Raw genomic sequence first — 24,791 nt, forward strand, 5'->3', positions numbered from 1 at the left:
TTTTTGCATTATGTTCGCAGTGACGCAAGACGTTACAAAAAAAAGCATATGTGCCTCCTGATGAGAGACTAATAAGTTTCGAAACCGGTAGGGGTGCTTGCAGCACTCTCTGATTGGACTAGAATATGGTTCGGCTGTGTTTTCGTTTGGCAACGAAATTGAAAATGGTTATTCATTTTTGAGTTACATTTACTCTGTGTGGAGTATGAAGGGAACCATTCTCGTTGGAACTTTACCGCGCTGAGCAGATGGGACGTGAATTGTAAATTGTAGAATTCCCTCATCTTCCTTAGTCTCAGCATCCGTATGGCTTGCAAATTGTAGAAGCCTCGGAGGTGTAACCAGAGAAGGTTCCCATTGTTTTCATTCTGGTGGGATGTAGAATAGCATTATGTTGTTTTATATGCCATTAGAGTGAAAACTTAGTCTTTAAGAAAATAAATAATGCTTCATTTTTACTCAAATTTGTTGTCATTGGACAATAGACACGAGAGCCCGCAGGGCTTTCGAAAAACTGTCGCATTATTTTCAAGTTATTCTCACTCTCTTGTGATATTATACCCGATAATTTTTGATAATATCCCGTCGTCAATTATATTACGTCAGATGGCCTTCGTTACTACGAAGAAATACATTCAGTGACATTAATGACAATTAATGTTTTAAAAATTATATAAGGGGTGACTTTCAACCGTCAAATATTTATTACAACTGTGTGTTTAATTGTACTAATTTGTACTTACATAAATAAATTACAGTAAAATTTGGGTTTTGAACAGTTTTATTCATGAGATAATCGCAACAAATTGCACTCGATCTCTAAAATTATTATCGAATTTTTGCCCTCGTGACACTTTGACATAATTTCACTCCCCTTCGGGCCCTGAAATTAAAACTGTCAAAGTGTCACTCGGGAAAAATTTGATAATTTTAGAGCTCTTGTGCAATTACTACTGATAATTTATATCCTATTAAAAAATCTTAAATGCGAGAGTTATAGAAAAAGTAAAAATCTACACATTACCTCAAAAATACCGAGAAAAATAAAGAACATTGTCTTCTTTTGGATGTTTTTGTATTTTTATTTTAAATTTCTGTAAAAGTTCGGTAACTTTGATAAGGCTTGGTGGAAATATATCTTAAAGTGTTCATAATTAGTATAATTGTTTTGGAAAAAAATCCAGAGGTTTCTGGAATATTCGTGTATTTTCAAAAAACACTCCTTTCAAAAGTTCCATGGTCAAGTTTTCTTTTTTTATTTCTGCTGGATATCATCTGCTTTATTAAAACATCTTCTTTTTAATGAACTCCAAAAACTTGTTATATAGCTATAAACTTGTAGATTTTTATATTATCTACAACTTTTCTATTTGAAATTTTTTGATACGATGAATATTAAAAAATACACAAGGCAGAATTTCCTGTAGCTGGCTGTATACCATTAATTACAAAAATTGAAGAAAAATCTTCTGCGTAAAAGGTATATTTATTTTAAAAAACCCCAAAAAAGGGCTACAAATACAAAACAGAACGTTTTCGCTCTAAAGAGAGCATCATCAGTGTTCTTTGCAAGCTCTACATAGTACATGCTAAGCCACCAAAAATACATGGCTTTTTTATACAGGGTGATTGATTAGTAGGGTAAAACTCAATAGCTCCGCTATAGTAATAGATAGCAATAAAAGTTAATAACAAAAATTTTAGCCACCTTTGAGCTTCATATTACAAAATTAGTTAGAATGTTACAGGATGTTCGATAACACAGTGGCAGACCAAACTTACGTTTTTTTAAATGGAACACCCTATATTTTATTTTAAATTCGAAATCATGTTAACTTCCCCATCACAAAAATATAAAGGTGTGTTATGTTTTATGTTATACAGGGTATTTACAAAGTTATAACCAATTTTATATGAAAATCGTAACAAGTTCAACTCCCTGTATAAATAAAAATAAGCAAAACAACAATGGTTTATTAATGCTATATTTTTAACGTATTGTCAAAATTTTCAAGAATGGTCGATATTGCTAATTTTCTTTATATCAAATACAGGGTGAGTCAAAACGCAAGTACATTATTTTCTCAGTAATTTAAAATGGAACACCCTGTATTTGATATCACTATTGAAGAGTACCATTACCATACTTTAATGTTTATGTAACGTTCCCTATGTCTAAATTTATTAGTTTTCGAGATATTTTCATTTTTCAATGGACCAGTAGCGTGGCCACCCAAATCACCAGAATTTAATAAACTGGACTGATTTTTTTGGGGTTACGTTAATAATGAAGTTTATAAAATACCTCCAACAACAAGGGATGAGATGAAAAATAGAATATAAAATGTATTTCGATGTGTTAATTTACAAATGTTCCGTAGAGTAAGTAGCTCATTCAATGATGTTTTTAGGCGTACATAAATGTGTTAGGAGATAATTTTGAACACTTTATGTAATTAAATATTAAAAATATTTTATTAAAAGTAGCTTCTAATTTTTTCCAACATGTTTTTTTGCAAAATGTATTACTGATAAATTATGTTTCGTTCTTTATTTGTTACATTGTTACATTTACATACAAAAGTAGTGTTTAATTGTTTTCACAAAATATTGTATTTTGTGTTTGTGTGTTTTTTTGTAAAATTTATTACTAATTTTCTTTGTTTATTTGTTGCATTTACATAAAAAGGTAGTTTTTACTTGTTTCAAAAATGTTGCATGTAGTGGTTGTGTTTTTGTTTGTAAAATGTATTACTAATAAATTATTTTTATTTCTTTATTTGCTACAGTGTTACATTGATTACCGGATTGATAATCGGTAATCTTCAATTGTCAATTCAGTCATGGCCTACTTAAAATTTAGATAAATTTAAACACCTAAAATAATTTGCCCTGAAAATGAAAATATCTCGAAAACTAATAAATTTAGACATAGGGAACGTTATATAAACATTAAAGTATGGTAATGCTAGTCTTCAATAGTGATATAAAATACAGGGTGTTCCATTTAACATTACTGAGAAAATAATGTACTTGCGTTTTGACTCACCCTGTATTTGATATAAAGAAAATTAGCAATATCAATAATTCTTAAAAATTTTGACAATAAATAAAAAAATATGGCATTAATAAACCATTGCTGTTGTGCTTATTTTTATTTATACAGGGAGTTGAACTTGTTACGATTTTCATACAAAATTGGTTATAACTTTGTAATTACCCTGTATAACATTACAAACCTTTATATTTTTGTGATGGAGAAGTTAACAGGATTTCGAATATAAAATAAAATATAGGGTGTTCCATTTAAAAAAACATAAGTTAGGTCTGCCACTGTGTTATCTAACATCCTGTAACATTCTAATTAATTTTAAAATGTGAAGCTCAAAGGTGGCTAAAATTTTTGTTATTAACTTTTATTGCTATCTATTACTATAGCGGAGCTATTGAGCTTTACCCTACTAATCAATCACCCTGTATATAATGGCATGGACTTTATGTCATTCAGCCAGTCACAACATGAGGTACTTAGTGTCATGTGTAGTGTGTGTGTTGAGTAAGTGTCTTGTTACTTTGCAAAGTCGGCGTCATTGTCTTTGTAAGGCTAAGGCTCCACGGGCGAGAAATTCACGCTAGCAGTAGGCGTAAAACGAACTTACGGTTCCACGGAACGGAATAGGAATAGCCGAACTGAACCGACTACGCACAAGTCCTGTAGTCGGTACAGTTCGGCTATTCCTATTCCGTTCTGCGGAACCTTAAGTTCATTTTGCGGCTACTGCTAGCGTCAATTTCCAGCCCGTGGAGCCGTAGCCTAAAGAGACGCTAGTTGTATCCGAACGTCTGCGGTCCCTTCGGTGAGTACCGATCCCACAAGGACAGACACTATCTTCATTTCTTAATTTATAATAAACGAAAAATTCCTGACCCTGGTGAGATTCGAACTCACGACCATTCGGACCTTTCGATTCAAAGGTAGGCGCTCTTACCACTGAGTCACAGAGGGGGTTAAAAAAACATGGGTTAAAACCCTTAAAATGTCGACTAAATGTCTTACATTAAAATATTAAATGCTAAATCCTGACGATGGATGAAATTATTAAAAAATACTTTTTTCATTCCCTTTTAACCCACCCCAAATCACTCCTAGAAGAACTTACTAACAAGAAATTAAATAAAATTTTGGCAAAAAAATCATTGGGATATTGCGATTTTTCTTGGGAGTGAATTTATCATCTGTTTTAGTATTTTTCACAATGCCTGAATTAGGTATTGTACAATTTTTGAACTCTGGTAATAAAATTTATGATTTGTTAAAAGTTCGTATAATTCAAATAATTTTTTCTAGTGTATAATGCCATTGCCAATTTTTTTTCTAGCATAAATTCAAATGAATCTTCTGACGTTTGAAGAAACAAGAGCTTTTTTTCAGCTTTATTTTATAATGCAAATTTTATTTTGTCGTAACACCAATCTATTAAATGATTTTCTTGAGTACGATATGCAAATATAAATATATATTTTCTTTAGATACTTTCCAGTCTGTCATATCTACATGTAAATAATATGTACATGTACATAAAGTGAATTACCTAGTTATCTCTACCGTTAACTATAGTTTTACTGTCTCTGAGAAGTAAGAACTCTTCCTATTTCAGTTCTTAGAATCCATGTCATATATTTAGAGAATATCTTTTTGTCCTGTTATGTCTCTAAATAATTTTTGCGGCATCTTTTGCATACCTTCTGTCTAATAATAGTTCAGGAAAATCTTTTGTGTTCTTTCAGTAATAATTGTTGATTTATTTCTAATTTATTTGTAGTCTAGTAAAATAAGATTACAATACATGTAAATCCAAATGTAAATTCGTACAGGTTGGGACAAATTTTATATCAAAGTTTAGGTGAGTACAATAGATATTTTCAAGAAAGTATTGTTCAAATATATAAAAAAGTGGTCATTTTTACACAATATTTATTTTTTTAACTTCTGAGGTAATTTACATTTTAATGAAGGTCTTTAGGGTTTTTTTTCTACAAAGCTGAAGGACAAAAATCTTTCACCTAAGACTTACTAAATTAAATTTGACTCCCTATTTAAATAATTATATATAAAATATAAAAATCAAATTTGCAAAAAAATATTGTTTGCGTTTTAAATAAGTATTATAAACTATCTTATTTAATAGGACAAGTTGCGCTATGTTACCACTATTAAGCTATATATATTGGTTAAAAAATATTTAATAGTTTATGAGATATTTAATTTGTTTATCAAATGTTACTATTTTCAATGGCAAAAACGTGGTTGTTACCAAAATAATATAAACCTGTTTAAAATCTCATTACTTTTATTTTTATGTATGTTTTCGACAAATGTATTGATAAATTCAAACTTCAATTTAACTGCCCTCTAAAATGACATTTGATAATTGTTCTAATTTATTTAAAATTTGTTTTTTTAATAACGTCGCGGGGATTAAACCTTTTGAAATGCTGTTATATATACATTGTATATAAATTATTGAGTATCATAAATAAAGTTTTTGTTTTAATTTACTATTTTTTATGAAGTCCAGTATAAATTCCTTATTTTTATGTATATATTTTTTGTGACTGTTTTTACATGTATGTTTTTTTATATTTATGTATTTCCTTTATAAATTTAATGGTAAAAATTTAAACGGCGCCCAACTTCTAGTCATATGTATTCCGTTTTGTTTGTTTTGTTTTAGTCTAATCTCTATCTCCCAGCTACCTTATTCAATATCTGAATTCGTACCCCCTTTTTACGCTCCCGACTCTGAGCAACGAGGTCCTTGGGTTATTCTGGTGTTAGGACCAGCACATTACCACATGAAGTGACTACTTGGTCCGTTACAAACTAAGGTGTTTGTTGCAGAGAATTGTTTTCATTTTTACAGACGCATTTATTGCTATTTCTATCTTGGTCTTTATTTCTGTTGTTTGATCATTTTTCTCTGAAATCCAGGTTTCTAGGTATTTGTATTTGTCAACCCTTTCTATCGGTAGATTTCCCAAATGTATAATAATAATAATAATTTATTCAACAATAATAGGTACAATCTTTTTAGATATTTACAGCTAAAGTGAATAAATTAACCCGAAGGTCTCCGAGAGGTGTGGATACACCTGTTTCGGTAAATAGGATATAAAATAATAAATAATAACATATTAACGTAAATAACATAAATAACATAAATAGCAACATAATACAATATAATATAATACAATAAATAGATAGGTACGTTTTTTTTAATTGTAAATACACAGTTATGTTTTAGTAAATATGATACGTAGAATAAATAATATAATGAAAACAATAAAATAAATACTTAGTTTAACAATAAAGCACGAATAATTAATTTTTTTTTAAACAATTATGTATGGCTCCATTAGTTAGTAATATTTTTGAAGAATTGTGTATATACGCATATTTTATTAAATACGATAAAAATAATAAGCAAAATAAATCAGTTTAAAACAATATAAAATTTGAAATATAGGTATAAAAATTGGTAGTGACTCTAGAGTTTCATTTATTTTTTTGTTTTTTAATGTATGTAAATTAAGGCTACTATAATGATGTCACAAAAATTTCTTGTTTGTTCCATCAGAAATGATTTTAATTTCTTTTTAAATAGAAGAACATTCTTAGTATTTTTGATATCACTGGGGATATGATTATATATTTTTGGGGCTAGAAATAGAAAACTTCTTTGACAGAAGGACTTTGTCATTTTCGGAATCATATAAAGGTGTTTGCCTCTTGTATCATGCTCATGTGATGGTAAATTGCTGTCGGTTTTCATGGTGTGATATTTTAAAGACACACAAAGAAAGTATAACTGTTTTAAGTCAAATATATTACTATCCTTATATAATCTATCTGTAGAGTAGGTGTATGGTTTAGACATAATAATTTTCAGTATGGTTGTTTAAAATATTCATAAAATGTATGCTTGTTTGTATGTTTGTTTTCTTAGTTATTATCATGTATTTGTCTTTTCTTTGTCATGTCTTTTTTATATTCATTTTTGGTACATATTTCTTCACAGAAACTGTTTGTTTTTTATAGTAGTAATTGGAGTTGTTCAGCAGATCTTGCCATAATCACGGTGTCATTTACATTGACATTGCTAATAGATCTTCCGTTAATTATTATTATTCCTTCACTTTAAGATAGTAATGCTTCTTAAAAAATGGCTTCGCTATAATATACATTAAAGAGTAAGGGATACATAATATCTCCCTGCGTAACTCCTCTCCTGATTTAAATTTATGGACTGGGTTCGTTATCTAAGGTTTGTTATTATTCGTAAGTGTTTTTTATCTGTTTTTTGTCTTTAGAATTTGCACTAATTTTTTTTAATAGACAATATGAAAACATTTCAAATAAATAATAATTTCCATGTTTTGTGGCAAATACATTTTGTCTGATGCCATGATTTTTCTCTCTTTCTCTCTCTCTCTATCCATCTCTCTCTCACACACAGCAATTATTTTTATTTTGTCATCTTTTACAGCCTTAAAAAATGTGTCGTATCTCAATATCAATGTCATTTACAACAAATAATTGACTAATCGAGATAAATCATACTTCTTGTGTAGAGGTACTAAAACCATAAATAATTTTATTTAAATACACTATATTATAATCAATAAAATATAGGTAGTGTTAAACGATGCGTCTGCAAGGATAATTCTGTCACAACACAATACAATAACCAATAAAGATAACAATAAACTATAAAGTCACACCTACGGATTTTCATAATTTGTCCATTTAAGTTTTAAGTCGAGTGTAACGAGACATTTAGTGATTGAAATCTTTGCGTGTCTTAATTTATACTTAGGACAATGTGTTGAAAACGTTACAATGCTGCCAAAAGCTTTATATCCTTTGTACGAAATACTTACTAAATTATTTATTTATGTTGAGCTGGCATTTATTTTTGTATTCTTCTATTTATCTGAAGGATATTATATCAATGAGCTAAAGGAACTTTGGTTTTATACATAAACAGGGTGAGGCAGATCAACCGTCTATTAGAAATATCTCGAGAACTAACAGCAACAGAATCATTATTTAATTAAACAATTTACTTATTGTGATAATTATTGCACATTGTAAATAAATGGGATGTTAAAAATGTTTTGAAAAAAATATCTCTCAGAAATTCACCAATAATTATCTACATATCATCAACATGCAACCTCTTCTGTTCACTGCTGGACATAGGTCTCTCCCATTTTTCGCCACTCTCCGTTCTGTGCGTTTTGTTGCCATTTCTTTGACATATCGTTTAATATCGTCCATCTAGCGTGTTGGTGGTCGTCCTCTGCTGCGTTTGTCTTCTATTGGACGCCAGTCAATTAGTTTTCAGGTCCATGTTGAATCTTTTAGTGTCGCTTTTTTGTGACCTGCCCAATTCCATTTCAGCTTGGCTATACGTTCGACGACATCAGTGATACTTGTTCTTTTCCTTAGGTCTTGGTTCCTTATTTTGTTTTTTTTTCACGCCGAGAATCGATCTTTCCATGCGCCTTTGTGCCACTCGCATTTTTAGTGGTGTTGTTTTTGTGAACGTGAGAGTTTCTGCTCCGTATGTCATAAGCAAAAATAGGATACCGCCTGGTCAATTACTAGCTAACCAACAACCTATAACACAAATCACCAACTTCTGTTATTTGGGTGCAAACTTAAATGAACAGTGGGACCAATCGACGGAAATTAAGATAAGGATCGAGAAGGCAAGATCAGCTTTCGTCAAAATGAAAAAAATCTTTAACAGCCACGATATAAAATTGGAAATAAAAGTTCGTTTACTAAAATGCTACGTATTCTCCGTTCTTTTAATGGCGTGGAGTCATGGACCTTAACTGAAGCATCACTGAAGAGACTCGAAGCATTTGAGATGTGGTGCTATAGACGCATGTTGAGGATTTCCTGGATAGACAGAGTTACCAAGGAAGAAGTTCTACATAGAATGGGTAAAGAGCGCGAACTAGTCGTAACCATAAAACGTCGCAAACTGGAATACCTGGGCCATATAATGCGCAATGAACAACGATATGACCTACTTCCGACCATACTTCAAGGTCAAGTGCATGGGAAAAGAGGTCCAGGACGAAGAAGAATATCCTGGCTGCATAACCTGCGAAAATGGTTTAACTTAACCACTACCGGACTTTTCAGGGCAGCAGTCAACAAAGTCAGAATAGCCATGTTAGTGTCCAACATCAGTAACGGATAGGCACCATAAGAAGAAGAATGTCATAATAGGAAGAAAGCATTGGTCAAATGTTTTCCGTTTCATAGCTATCGGGATGTTACTCTTAAAGATGTCTCTTAGTGAACCATAGTGATGTTGAAAAAGTAACTATTCGTTACAAAGTACTCGTTACTTACAAATACCGAAAGTAACGATTACTATACAGAGAGGCAAATCGTTACTTTGATTACTCTGATTACTTCGTACCAATCGTACCAGAGCAAGCAACGACTATTGTATCTACAACCAGTACACTTGATTACTTTCTAGTTTCTAGACTGACCAAAAAAATGTCTTCTTCTTCTTCTTCTTCTTCTTATAATAGGCCTCTTGGCCTGTTCTTACCGATTTTGAGCTTGTATTTGTAGTTGTGATATTGACTGCCAGCTATCTCGCCACCTTTTAAAGGGCCTTCCTATTGGTCTCTTGCCTGAGACCGGAAAAATGTGGAAATGATAATGTTTCTACAGTTGATAAATCTAAGATAATGTTATATCGGAATACCTATACAAAATACCTACCTACTGAGAAATACGATTTTCGATATGATTACCGGTACTCAAATACAAAAGTAACAAAAATAATTATAGTAATCAAAGTAACGAATACTGTCATACTGTAAATGATTACTTGTTATATCGGATACAAAATACCTACTTACTGAGAAATACGATTTTCGATTTGATTACCGGTACTCAAATACAAAAGTAGCAAAAGAAATCATAGTAATCAAAGTAACGAATACTGTAAATGATTACTTGTTACATCGGAATACCTATACAAAATACCTACCTACTGAGAAATACGATTTTCGATATGATTACCGGTACTCAAATACAAAAGTAACAAAAGTAATCATAGTAATCAAAGTAACGAATACTGTACATGATTACTTTATATGGGCCATTCCACGAACATACGCCTGTTTTGAATTGCTTCGACAACGAATATTTTACTGTGCAACATAAGAAGTACGAAAGTAAATGGCGCTAATAATTATTGCAATAAACAACAATGTAATTTGCAATTTACTTTCGTTCTTCTTATTTTGCACAGTAAAATATTCGTTGTCGAAGTAATCCAAAACAGGCGTATGTTCGTGGAATAGAATATACAAAAGTACCGATTTGTAACGAATACTCGAAAGTAACTATAATCAACATCACTAGTAAACCATATGCCGCCCATGCAAGTGTTATTTGTCGCTGAAATTCGCAGGTCTCATTATCCTTGCTTATTCTGATTTCATGACCGAGATATATCTACTTTTCTGTCAATGCTACCACTTGATTTTGGATGGTTAGGTGTTTGCTGGGAACTAAACTTTTGTCATAAATTTGGTCTTACCATCTATTTTTATTCATCTATTCTCCCACTTTAGCATTTTAAAGGCGTATTCGAGGATCGATAAATAATTTAGGTGAGAGAGTGTCGCCCTGTCTCACACCTCGCTTGATATGAATTGCTCTGGTGGTATCATGTAGTTTTACACGCATTGTGACGTTTGATACAATTTATCTAAATATAAAGAAACCTAATTTAAATTAAAAGTTTACCAGTAGTAGACTTACCTATTTGACTTAATTTTGGGACATTTACAGGCAAGATCAGCAGCTGGAACCAACATGGGCATCGTTCCTCGTCTAATTCTGGACTCTTTCGATTTTTTATAGATAAATTCGACGTTAATCATAAATCTAACCCATCCTTTCGTATATTCTGCTTCGTTGTTGTCAATGCGGGACAACACTTTTGCCATAATCGCTACAAAAAATATAGAGTATGTTAGTACTATGAGACATATTAGGTAATTATTTTAGTATAAACAAAAAAAAACTCAATAAGTTTAAAGAATACGATAATAAGTAACAAATAAGAAATGAAAAATACGCGTTATGATGATTAATTCTTTTACGTAAAAATATATGAAAATTCATATGAAAAAAAATACAAAGATTTTTTGTTACGAATTATCTAAATGAAGAATTCAAAAATGATTTTTAATTTACAATAAATCAGTGGTGTACCATTTTTTCTTTAAATAAATTAATATGCGTATGCGCACCAATGATGAATATTAAATTTTTAATTATATGGCACAAACGAGCAATAACAATAACTACCTCTTTAAGCCCACCAAATGTTATTGTATATCTTAAGCAGTTTCAGAGCAATAAATAAATCGTCAGTTTGTAAAAAAAATTTCAATACCCGGAAATTTCCCAGAAAACGAGTCATTTGTGGATATAAAACCAATGGAAAAATTTCAATAGTTGGCTGTATACCATAGTTTAAAAAATTCAAAAAGAAGTAAAAACTTCAAGTTGTATACTGGTATAAAATCGTTTATTACAAATCTTCATAAAATGTCGTGCAAAATGTTTTCGTTCTAATTCAGAACATCTTCAGTGCATTCTGCTAAGTAGTTGAAACTAGCACACTAATTAAAGTGGTAACATCATAATGGTTTACATGTTAGATTTAATAAAAATATTGTGAATACCAGACGATGTTAAAAGATTAAAATCAGTACATGCTTAAAGGCCAACATGCTTCCCTGCTCGAAAAACTAGGTAAAACTTTACTTGCCAGTTCAATGAGCATAGACCAACTTTCACATTTGTGGATATATTTTTATTTAGCAAACTGTCATTATTTTTTCATACAAAATCACTTTTTGAAGCTTGTTGCACTTATTTACCAACACCCTGCATATTATACAAATGTGTATTATTTAAATGGACTAAAAACCAACACTTTGAATTTGTGTAGGTATTTCAAAAACAGTTGATTTCTGAGTATTGACGTAATAAGAAGTTTTGATCAGCATGAATAAAGTTTCTACCTCTCTGCAAAGTTTCAGTCGATTTAACTGAACCCCACTTAAAAAATTAAATAAGAAATACAACAAGAATATTTGCACGAATACGACAAGCAATGAGGCTAAAAGTTGAATGTTGTATAACGTTTCAGGTGGTCATTTTGTATATTTTTTGTAGCTTTGCGCTTATTTAAAATTTTTGTAGGGTACTTTTTATTCTTGTTCTAATTTCATGTTTTCAATCAGGTTTTATGAAGAGAGTTGAAAGTGTACGAATCTGGTGTTGTATTTTCCATAGAAGATATTCAAAAATAGTATATGCTTGGAGTAGATTTGTTAATAGAAATTATTTGGAGGAAAAATCTTAGTACATAATATGAAGTACATAATATGTTTTCCTCCAAATAATTTCTATTAAAAAATCTACTCTAAACATATACTATTTATTTGTGAATATCTTCTATGGAAAATACAACACCAGATTCGTATTATACAAATGGTAAAAGAGCATAATAAATATGCTATTAGAGTTTTGGGTTAAGGGGAAAGGCGCAAAATGTCGCCTGTTAAAATTTTCAATGTGTTTTACATGTATTCATTTTTTTCGAATCCTGAGAAAACTAATAAGTATTTTGGAAAAATTTAAACGCAGAATGAAAGATTACGTTATTACCGAGGGCAGAAAGTCCCTGAAAACTTTTATAGTGTTTATTCTAATAAGTTACAGGGGTGGAAATGAAAAAGAAAATTTAGTGTAATTTTTAATTGCAAATATTTCATTCAAAAGAAACTTTTTATGTATTATAAGGAACTTTCGGACTCGGTAATAACGTAATCTTTCATTCTGCGTTTAAATTTTTTAAAAATACTTATTAGCTTTCTCAGGATTCGAAAAAAATGAATACTATTTAAAACACATTGAAAATTTTGACAGGCGACATTTTGCGCCTTTCCGCATAAAAATATTCAATACATTTTCTTAAACAGAACTGTACAAAATAATATGTATATTAGCCTAATTAAGTTCACTTTTACTTCTTTTTGCAACGTGTATGCTACCACGTTAAAAATGTAGCAGTTTCAGTTATCAGAGCGTCGTCTAGAGGCTATGAAAAGAACCTTTCACCTTAATATTTAATATACTGCTTTCGAAATATGTGACTTCGTAAAGAGGATCAATTTTATAACAATGTGAAAACTGCTTAAATTGATAAAGATGCACATAAATGCACTTACCCATCTATTTTCTATTTCCGAAAGCCATCAACATGCACCGATCGAATTTGTATTTTTGAGGTTGACTCATGCTGCATCTTTTATTACTTCGCTTTTCTTTGGCAGCGATCGCGTCTGTTATGGCGGTATATTGCTCCTAGAGATGCTGTAGTTGGATCGAGATTTGGATTGTGAATAAGGAATTTGAAAAGAAATATAAAATATGCATGAAGTATGCAACTCATTGTTGAGCACTTTTGCTTGTAGTATTGCGAGACCATAAACTGCAATAAGCTTTTATTAAATTTATTTATTCGTTATTATGACTTATATATCGACCTATGAAAAGTAAAAAGTAAAGAAATACCTGCATAACTGCAAATAAAATATAGATCTATGATAATTTTTAACACTCCGTTACTTTTCTTATGTCAAAGGCTGAAACTTTTCAGTTACATTGGTGTTTGACCCACGCCCACGGTTAGTTTACTGCAGTGGCGTGCGGTGACTTTTTCTAAAGCGGAAGCGATTCAATAAGGATATAAAAATATTTTCTTAAGGGTCGAGAGTCGAGCCACTTCCCACCTGATAACACTCTGATGCGCTATAGGGGCTCTCTATCAGCAAAGTGCTTATGTGAGACGTCCTGGGTACAAGGAGTCACACACTAAATCCTACCCCGATCAATACGTGAGGCACTCTATTGCCGCTATTTCTATTTCTAGTGACTATAGTGACCTATCATTGATCTGTATTGCTTGCTCGGGCCTTAAGTCTTCGCTCCGGGCTTCGTTTCCTAAAGAAGAGATCTATTTAAATGTTTTTTCTTTTTAATTCCGAGGCATTTTCCACAACACACAACTTTCAACAATATGACACTTATTCATACTTGAGCTCTATTCTCCTATCAACTTCTGATAATTGTTGAATTCGGTCTTTTTCAATGGACTTGTAAAGTCTGTCTTCGCTTGTTGAATTTCTTGTAAAACTTTTAATGCATTTTAATACTGAAAAACTTCGTTCAACTGATGCACTTGTGACTGGGATAGTTTGTAGTAATTCACACAACTTGGACACTTCACACAGGGACTTTTTTAAACCAGTAGTTATAAGAAATACCCAGATTTCTGAGTATATCTTTATCACTAAATGTGAGTTGTTTCATAAACAACACTTAACTTATAATGCAAAGCTGGCATATCAAAATATTTTCATTATTTAATCGTAGTGAAATAAATTCCTCTGTGGGAAATTTTGATGAATTATAATTAGAAATATTAAATAAGAATATATTATATAATTCTACAAATTTTAATTCGTTAAAATTTTGAAAGCGAAGATTCATTTTTTGTAGAATGTTATCAAAAGGTCTCTCTGTTGTCGACATTATCAATCTTCATTCTTTTTCTTTCATGTTCAAACCCCATATTTTCAGTTTTATCCCAAATATTTTTAAACTGCTCTCGTTTTTTAATTATCGTATTAATAAAGTCATCAATTTGTCTTATACAAAATGCAATGTCAATTGACTTCATCTGTAAAATGTCAAATAAAAGATCAGTAAAAGGAAAAATCTCTGCAAAAAATTAAATCGAAATATTCTTTAAGCGAATGTATGTACCTAAGCACCCCTTAGAAGCAGTAACAGTCAGAGCATCCCACTCTTGGAAGGCGATCGAACGATCGCTTCTGCAGGGTACCAAAATTCGCGCGACCAGTGGGTGCGGTCATTGAACCCTGACCAATTTTTATACGGGACAACTGCATGACAAGCGGCGATTTTGAGATGCGCTTCTGTCAGGGGTGGACCGAGTAGTTGAATTGTGTGCATAGTACATATTGAGTTCCTTCCTATGCGATTAATTTTTAATATTTTTCAATGCCTATTGCCTAGGTAAGGGACCGTTCAAGTATTACGTAACGCAGGTTGGGGGGGGGGGGGGGGTCAAAAATCTTCAAAAATTGCGTTAAGTAATAGTTCAACTCCCATAAGAGTGCGTTATGTAGGGGGGGGGGGGTTAAAAATCTTCAAAAATCGCGTTACGTAATACTTGAACGCTCCCTAATAATATGTAGATTACTGGGATTGGGGAAAATTTTTGATAATTAAATATTAGTTAATAATGTATTTTGTTATATCGAAGTATATAATAGGGAAGCGGCACTTCCCCCGCTTCCATGGACCGCACGCCTCTGGTTTACTGTGAGTATACGTTGCTATAAAATATTACTTTAGCAAATTACAATAATAAGCGACGACATTTTTCGATAGAACTCTTTATTGATTTCTATACGTGTTTACAGATCTAATTTTCGCTCGCTACTGAATACTACTAAAATTACAAAGCGGCTCTCGACCAGAAATCCCATGGTTGAGGGAAAAACAAAAAATGTCTATATCTGTCCTAGAAAATTTCACTTTGGAAAAAACGTAATTAACTAATCGTCATCACTGAAAATATCATCTCAGAATCTGACAATATCGCTTCACTAGCATAACTTTCCAAATACCTACTTTCTAAAGAGGATTATGATAAATGTTACCGAGAAATATGGGTAAGAATGAATGTATTTTAATCTTTTAAGAGATTTCTGGAAAATAATTTACCCAAACTTTAAGAATGGTCTGATATGAATTTACATCGTAAAATAAAATCGAAAAAACTAAAATTAACTAAACTATAAGGAGACGGAACAATTGGCTGAAACTTTGCAGATAGAGGTTTGGCCATACTGATCAAAAGTTCTCATTGTCCTATGACTAAGAAATCAATTGTTTCTGAGTTACAGAGCTTCAAGGTGTCGGTTTTTTAGTTTATTTAAATAATACATACTTGTATAATATACATTGTGTTAGGAAATATGTTAAACAAACTTCAGGGGGTAATTCTACATAAAAAATAATGGCAGTTTGCTATATAAATGTATGTTTGCAACTTCTTCATTTTCCAACATACGGCGTATTGAAATTTTTTTACAAACTGACGCTTCATTTATTGCTTTAAAATTGCTTGAGATATGCCACTGAAATTTAGGGTGGTTTTAGAGGTAGTTATTACTCGTTTTTTTACCATAAGATTAAGAATTTATTATTCATCTTTGGCGCGCATACGGTTAATGGTCTCAATTTGTTCAAAGAAAAAAAATTGTACGCGACTGATATATTTCAAATTAAGAATAATTTTTTACTTCTTCATTTAGTTTGTGACAAAAATCTTATTTTTTTTTATTAAAGACGCCGATTTTATGTAAAACGAAATAAAACATCTTAACGCCTTTCGTTTGAACCTTTCATTCGTATTCCACTCTTTCTCGATATTGCCCTTAACAAGAAATTAAAGAGTACTGTGGACAGCGGATCTAGCTGATTTAATCCCATTTTAACTTCAAATTCTCTTGTTTCCTTCTATTCTTATTCTATTGTCGGTCTTCATTAATGTCATTTTTACTAGTTTGACCAAGTTCTCTTGAGGTACAGACACCTTGTTATTACAGAATTGTAAGCTTGTTTGAAATCTATACAGAGGAGGTTTAACTTTAACTGTTGCTCGTACACATAAAATTTTAAATAAAATACGAGGGAACTTGCATAAAAGTTTAAATTCGAAAAAAATGTTATAAATCACAACAGAACATAATTTAAGGGGGAAGTCTACTGTGACAAGGGAAAAAACGGGCCGATTTTCCGGATTTTTTTTTCTAACAAAATATGACTAGTACATTAAATTAAATTAAACCGTCATTTTTATTATATATTCAGTATTTGTAAAAAAAAGTAAGTCGAAATATTCAAAATTGCCGTCGTGGCACTCCTTCAAGCGCAGGTCCGTTTTTTTTAGGTGCCCAAACGGTGTACATGAAATCTCACGTCTGGGTGATCTGAAACAAAAAACAAAATATGGTTATCATCTACATAGTATTGACTCTCGTCTGACTTAATTTTGGGTTTTGTCGATAAAAAATTTTGAAGCCGAAAAAAAATTCTTGAAATCATTTTCTATTTTTTTGCCCAAATTTGATGGTATTATTGTTTATAACAATTAAACAAAAAACGATATCAAAAAAATTCTCCGTCAGACGAGAGTCAATACCACGTAGATGATAACCATATTTTGTTTTTTGTTTCAGATCACCCAGACGTAACGTGAGATTTCAAGTACACCGTTTGTGCACCTAAAAAACGGACCTGCGCTTGAAGTATTGCCACGACGGCAATTTTGAATATTTCGACATTTTTTTACAAATACTGAATATATAATAAAGATGACGGTTTAATTTAATTTAATGTACGAGTCATATTTTGTTAGAAAAAAAATCCGGAAAATCGGCCTGTTTTTTCCCTTGTCACAGTAGACCCTTAAAACATGTATCAAATATGAAATAGTTATTTATGATATAAGTGTTAAAAGTACACGTTTAAGGCGTTTAAGGCCTTAAAAATGTACTTTTTAACACGCATATCATACAATATTTTTTCTACAAACGTAATTACAGGACAATATCTACAAAACCTTTTACTTGAACTTGACTGACATTCCATTTTTATATTTTTTTGGCATTACATCAAAATTGCCTATACGGTCAATACGAACTGCAGTGCCATAAAAATTTTAAAGCACTAGTGCCTTAAAGTAGCATTTTTAACGCTCGTATGGAGTGCTAAAAATTGCATTTATCTACTCTATGTCATATTATGTATACGTTTTTAGTTTGTGAAAACTGTCATTATAGATATTGCAGTGCGTGAAGGATTTAAAGTGTGCCTGAAGTAACAATGTATTTTAAATGGGATTTACTTTTTCGCACTGTTTTTAACTTTCGCGTTGTCATGGTGACAATCCTTAACTTTCGCGTTGTCATGGTGATGACAATATGAGCAATGAATTACAACAAAAGTTTTTACAGTTTTGTGGATTGAAATTAGTTAGAATTTTTAAATGTCAAAGTTCTAAAAATGGTAGAATAGAAATGAATTCCAGTGACGAAGAGTTACAGCTTTTTTTATTTGTTTATCGTAGATAAAATATTGTATGAAACTGTGCGTGAAGTACTTTTTGCGAACTTACGCGATTTATAGCACTCGCTCCGTTGCCGCTCGCGCTCTAAAAATCGCGTGCTTTCGCAAAAAGCATACTTCACGAACTGTTTTATAAATAACTATTTTAACACGGTTGTAGAAAATAGATGAAACAGCTCGTGAAGTATGCTTTTTGCGAACGCACGCGATATTTAGAGCACGAGCGACAACGGAGCGAGTGCTATACATCGCGTAAGTTCGCAAAAAGTACTTTATGCACAGTTTCATACAATATTTTATCAACTCTACCATAAACAAATAAAACTGTAACTGTAACTCTTCGTCACTGGAATTCATTTCTATTCTACAATTTTTAGAACTTTGACATTTAAAAATTCTAACTTCTTTCAAACCACAAAATTGCTCATTATGTCATCACCGTGACAACGCGAACGTTAAGGATATTTGATTATATGAAGGTGTGTTAAAAACAGTGCAAAAAGTAAGTCCCGCTTTAAAATAAATTGTTACTTCACGCACACTTTAAACACTTCACGCACTGCTATCTATAATGACAGTTTTCACAAACTAAAAACTTACACATAATATGACATAGTAGATAAAAGTTGTTTTTGTGTTTCGTTTGGCCCCTAAAGACGATTCTAAATTCAAATTAAAACAGCTAGTTCAAAACGCGTCGTGACGTCATATGATTATATGTTTACATTCTGCACCAACAAAGTAAACAAAATTATTAATTTTAAATTAGACATACGATAAATGTCATTAGAATATAAATATTTTCCCTTATTTCGCGACGATGAGCTGATCAAATACCCAAGTAGGCGGAGGGCAATAAACTAAAGAAGGAGAAGAAGAATATACCTAAATATTATAACCATTAATATAACCATATAGTCAAACTATGTGACGTCACGGGTCGTTTGAACTATTTCAATATCGCAGAAGATGTTAAATTTGTATTTCTAAGTTATTATGAGTTTTTGAAGCATGAAATTTTGGAAATCTCATTTTTAAACAAAATTGAACATTACTATGTAATAAAAAAAATTGTGCAAGTTCCCTATTGTACTGTTAATGGTCCATGTGTTGTTCTATTATTTTTATAACTGTGAAGTGGCCTTTTGGTGACCTTTTGTCACCATTTTTGAAAATGCAGAACATGTATGATAGATTCCACTTATCTTGAAACTCACCTCTTGGTTCGGTAAAAACTTGGCAGGCAATAACTATTTGTATAACAAGGGAGGAAAGTGCTACTTTTCCTCCCGAGAATGAAGTTTACTGCCCGACGCGTAGCGGAGGGCAGTAATCATTCAAGGGAGGAAAAGGCATTTTACTCCCATGTTATACATATGGTTTTTCCACCTTCCTCAAATTAATAACAAGTCATTTTTCATTTTTACTTAATTTATTTATGTAACTAACCAACAAAATTTATTAGAACTAAAACTAACAAGTAGGTACAATATAACTGTCAACTGTCAAATATAAGTCAAATTAATAATGTAAACATTGTTAAATCAAAATAACAATTTACTGTTTTTTACCATTCTGCAAAATGCAGGGTGTTTTATAAATAAACGTTAAAATGTATAGATACTTACGTAATAGAAATTAGATATTGTACAGGGCGTCAATAAGTTATATTTCATAAATGAAGTACCAAGACGTCACTTTTACTTTTCCTCCCTAGAGAGGAAAAATATTTTCCTCCCTAGGGAGGAAAAGTACAACTTTGCTCCCTACAATCAGGTCCGGAAAAGTATACTTTCGGTAGAGGTAGGTGGAAAAATACTTATTTAATACAGTAAATCAAAACGCATGCTTGTCAGGTTTGTATTTTTAATTTAATTACAATTTTGCCATTTGAAAAATATATTTAACTATTTATTAGACTATTTAACAAAAACTATTTAACTAATATAACCTATTTATAACTCAATTAATATTTTAATCTAACTACTGGTATCCCTGTTTTTATAAGAAACACCACGGTTTCTCATATCTCTTATAACAGCTTTTGGAAGGCGTCCACACACTGAAATGGCGTACATACCAGGAGAGAACTCTTGTATTCTTTGCCACTTACAAACCCAACTATCTTTAGAATTCATCATACAGACCGTGCCCTTAAAATTCGAACTTGTACAATCATAGATGTTGTCCGTATTATTCTTCAGCTTCAAAAAGGTTTCGCAATTGTTGCATCCATCTTTCTTGAATTGGTGGATGGTTTTTATTAACGAACAAACCAAACAGGCTCGAAGGTCTTGTAGATTATCGGGAATAATATTAGTGGACATATTTAACTACACAACGGTAACAATGATGCAATATTTTAATTAATCAAATTAAGTTTGACAGTTGTCAAATAAACTATAAAACTTTTACTTGTCTTATGCCTTAGTATGACGTCAAACTGTCAAGTTTTAAGGTTATATCTATTGACTATTTCTAACCCATAGAGGTATACAGGGTGTTCAGAAACTCTACCGACAAACGAAGACAGGAGATTCCTCAGGTAATTTTAAGACAATTTAACCAAATTCACCTAGTTCGAAAATGTTTCCTAAGGGAGCTAGAGCTCTTTGAAAATGGCGTCTTGTAATTAGTTTTCTTAAATATCTCCAGAACGCTTCTAGTTAGAAAAACAAAAATTGGTACGCATATTTATCTTCCAGAGATAAATCGGTTCCATCTATTGCCAATTTATAGTACCGGTCATAGGCGTCCGTTTTGGGTAGGGTAACGGTTATTTTATCGCATAACTTTTTTGTCTTTAAATTTTAAGCATTTTTCACTTTGGATCATTAAATTGTGAGGCATGCTAGTACTAAAAGGTACTCTTGATTTAAGTCGGTAGGGCACACCGTTCTCTAGAAAAATCGATTTGAAAATTTTTTGTCTCTTGAACTTGAAAAAAGATTGAAAAAAATTTTCAAAAAAAAACGGTGAATTTTACCAACTTAAAACACGTAAATTTAATAATCTAGTATCAAAAATGCTTAAAAATTAAAGACAAAAAAGTTATGCGATAAAATTTAATAATCGTTGCCCTACCCAAAATCGACGCATATGACCGATACTAGAAATCCGCAGTTAATGAAATTGATTCATCTCTGGAATATAATTACAAGTACATATTTCGTTTTTCTAAATAGTTTTTTTTTTTATTTTTTTTAATTAAACAAACGAAAAATTTCCATATCGATTTTTCTAGAAAACGGTGTATCCTATCGACTTAAACAAGAGCACCTTTTTCTACAAGAATACCTCCCAATTTAATAATCCAGAGTCAAAAATGCTTAAAAATTAAAGACAAAACAGTTATGCGATAAAGTAACCGTTGCCCTACTCAAAACGGATGCCTATGACCGGTACTAGAAATTTGCAATGAATGGAATCGATTTGTCTCTGGAAGACAAATACGCATACCAATTTTTGTTTTTCTATATAGAAGCGTTCCGGAGGTATTTAAGAAAAACTAATTACCAGACGCCATATTCAAATAGCTGTAGCTCCCTTAGAAAGGGTTTTTAAACTAAGTAAATTGGGTTAAATTGTCTTAAAACTATCTGAGGAATCTTCTGTATTCGTATGTCGGTAGAGTTTCTGGACACCCTGTATATTAACATAGAGTGAGCCTACACTCCGCGCTTCCTGACTACAAGAACTCGTAGACTGGTTTGCGGTATCTCTTTCTAGCACATTGTATCGAGAAACTAAGATGACATTAAGTGTCAGTATAGGCACGGAAGGGGAGGACTGCTGTCGCAACTTTACTATGCGTAAGACTGAAACAGCACTGAGCCAAATAAAAAAGATGGTGTCGTCACTTCGCTCTGAATGACACTCTGTCTACCATAATATAAGTCTATGGTCTAACCAAATAACCGTTAATATTTATAATAATAATTATTATTCGGACAATATATTGTTATTTATGTCAAACACAATTTTTAACTTACATAAGAAGCATCAATTTTAAAAACATCTAAAAAAGAAACTTTATAAAATGTTTTGTTTAAAATAAAAAAGCTTTTTGAATTAATTAGACTCCAATCTTCAACCAAACATGAGAGCGCATCATAATCTTTGTGACGTCATTTTGTTTATTCATAAGTTAGGGAGCGTTCAAGTATTACGTAACGCGATTTTTGAAGATTTTTGACCCCCCCCCCCAATCTGCGTTACGTAATACTTGAACGCTCCCTTACATAATTTTTGAAATGTAATAAATTAAAATATTTATTTTTTATTAATTTAAATTTTTCTGTTGTGGTTTAATATAATTTAATAAATACCAAACAAACAAAAATATTTGACGTCTTTACGATTTTTTTAAGAAAATATTTTTATTGAACAGTTTATCACTTATTTAATGGTCACGTTGTGGTCACGTTCAATTTTATGCGACATAAAAGTTTAATTTTATAGTAATACCTAGTTTAAATAAATTTTTGGCAAAATTTACAAATAATATATTATAGCTATTAATAAAATCTGATAATCCGTGCAAAAAATGATATTGGTTCAGATTTTAGGCAACTCCACGCACAATAATATAACCCAATTTGTTGTGTTCCAATGCACAGCAAAGTTCAATATTTAAATCTGAAAAGAATGACATCTCATGAAGTCTCCCTAGTAGACACAAAGTCCTTTTTCAAAAGCAAGCTCGTCGAAAAATTCGGCGAAAATATAATGAAATACGTAGTGAAGAGTCTGACATAGCAAGAATATAGGTATGTTTATTATTTCTAGACGAGATGTACACTCAATTTTCGTATATTACCAGCAAGCATAGGATCCAATAAAAAGAAGCAGACGATGAAATACATGCCAAAAATCCAAGATCAAGAGAAAACATAACTATTAATAACAACAATTTCTAAGTCGCAAAAGAGTTTAAATATCTGGGGACGGTAATCACAGATGAAAACCACATAAAAAAGGAGATCTCAACAAGGATAGTTGCGGGAATAGAAAATTATACTCTCATCATTATTTAAATCCAAACTGCTAAAAAGACAATCTAAATTAAGACTGTACATGTTAATTAATTATTTGCCCAGTTGTTACATATGGAAGTGAGACATGGCCTCTTCATTAGCGGGAAATAAATAAGCTTCCGGTATTTGAAAAGAAGGTTCTCAGAATGCTATTTGGCTCTCAAAGAGATGCATTACTCGGAGAGTGGAGAAGAACTGAAAAAATCGTCAAAAATATAAAAGCTAACCGGATAAGATGGGCAGGTCATGTGGTAAGATCAGAGGAGGACAGAGTGTTAAAGAGCGTGTATAAACATTTTCAATTTCTTTGCAAACTGAAAATGCAGCAGCATTATACTCTAGTTAAATCGGAGAGTGCAGGAAGAGTCTATACCGGTTTTGGGGCTTTTTTGCCCCTCATCAGTAGTCCCATATCCTCTTCTCTCCAATTCAACCAGATACCTCGATCTGTGCCTTCCCAGATTGCAAAGAAAGAAATTTCACGAATATCGTAGAGACCTCTGCTAAGAAACAAACTAAATTCTCAATCCAGTAGTACAGAAAACGACAATAAATATCGTTTTCATACCACTAGATTGACAACAGATGTAAACTCTCTGGTTACTACTTCCGCGAAAGAGAGTGTTGAGGGACGAGACCGTATAAGATCAGTAGACATGAAAGGATGATGTTAAGCGTCATCATAAGAACCCACGGACCCCACGGTCAATCATCGGAAACTACTTTTGTGGATTAGTGGATCCACATAGTGGCCGGCCACAGTTGCCCGTTTGTTATCGGCGTAAAACCTTTTTCTTCTTCTTCCTTCTTGTATGTAGGCTTTAAAGCCTGTTTCTTCTTCAATATTAGCCTCCTAAATTGTTTAAGTTATGGCAATCTTTTTCTTGGTCTGCCAATACTTCTTCGTCCATTTGGTGAATTATCTCGTGCTTTTCGTACTATCCTATCCTCTGCCATTCTACTAATGTGTTCGTTCCACTCCTGTTTCTGTTTTGTCACCCATCCATTTATGTCTTCTACATTACATGATCTTCTTATGTTTTCGCTTCTCTCCCTATCCAACAGACTTTTCCCTGATATTCGTCGTAGCATTTTCATCTCTGTTGTTTCTAGTAGTCGTCTCGTTTTAGATGTGTTAGGTCTTGTCTCCGCCGTGTATGTCAATATAGGTCTAATTGCTACTTTATACATTCTTGCTTTTGTGTTTTGTGTTAGGTGTTTGTTCTTCCAGATTTTGTCATTAAGAGATCCCGCCGCTTTACTTGCTTTTAAGCTTTGTTGTCGTACTTCCTCTTCAACATCTCCGTAACTGGTTTTATCTATTTCCAGATATCTAAACCTTGCTTCCTGCTTTATTATTTTCCCATCAATGTCGATTTTACATCGTAGTGGGTATTTAGATGGGG

The 24,791-nt window shown here is 31.9% G+C and overlaps 2 protein-coding genes across 3 annotated transcripts in view; both read right to left on the reverse strand.

Moving 5' to 3' along the window:
• Positions 1-24,791, reverse strand: part of LOC114331525 (netrin-1-like) — a 330,627-nt gene that overhangs the window by 15,922 nt on the left and 289,914 nt on the right. For both annotated transcript variants that reach the window (XM_028281119.2, XM_028281118.2), the window contains one exon: positions 10,868-11,060. In XM_028281119.2, coding sequence (XP_028136920.1) covers positions 10,868-11,060 — 193 coding nt within the window. The remainder of the gene's footprint in view (positions 1-10,867; positions 11,061-24,791) is intronic.
• Positions 20,216-20,729, reverse strand: LOC114331526 (transcription elongation factor SPT4-A-like). Its single transcript, XM_028281120.2, has one exon. The coding sequence runs from the start codon at positions 20,674-20,676 to the stop codon at positions 20,329-20,331; it is 348 nt and encodes a 115-aa protein (XP_028136921.1). The 5' UTR covers positions 20,677-20,729; the 3' UTR covers positions 20,216-20,328.

The sequence above is a fragment of the Diabrotica virgifera genome, chromosome 7 (assembly GCF_917563875.1).
Source record: "Diabrotica virgifera virgifera chromosome 7, PGI_DIABVI_V3a".
Classification (NCBI taxonomy): Eukaryota; Metazoa; Arthropoda; class Insecta; order Coleoptera; family Chrysomelidae; genus Diabrotica; species Diabrotica virgifera.

Bases quoted from the DNA above. Each gene is read 5' to 3' on its own strand.
- LOC114331526 (XM_028281120.2), bottom strand. From the start codon at position 20,676: ATGTCCACTAATATTATTCCCGATAATCTACAAGACCTTCGAGCCTGT.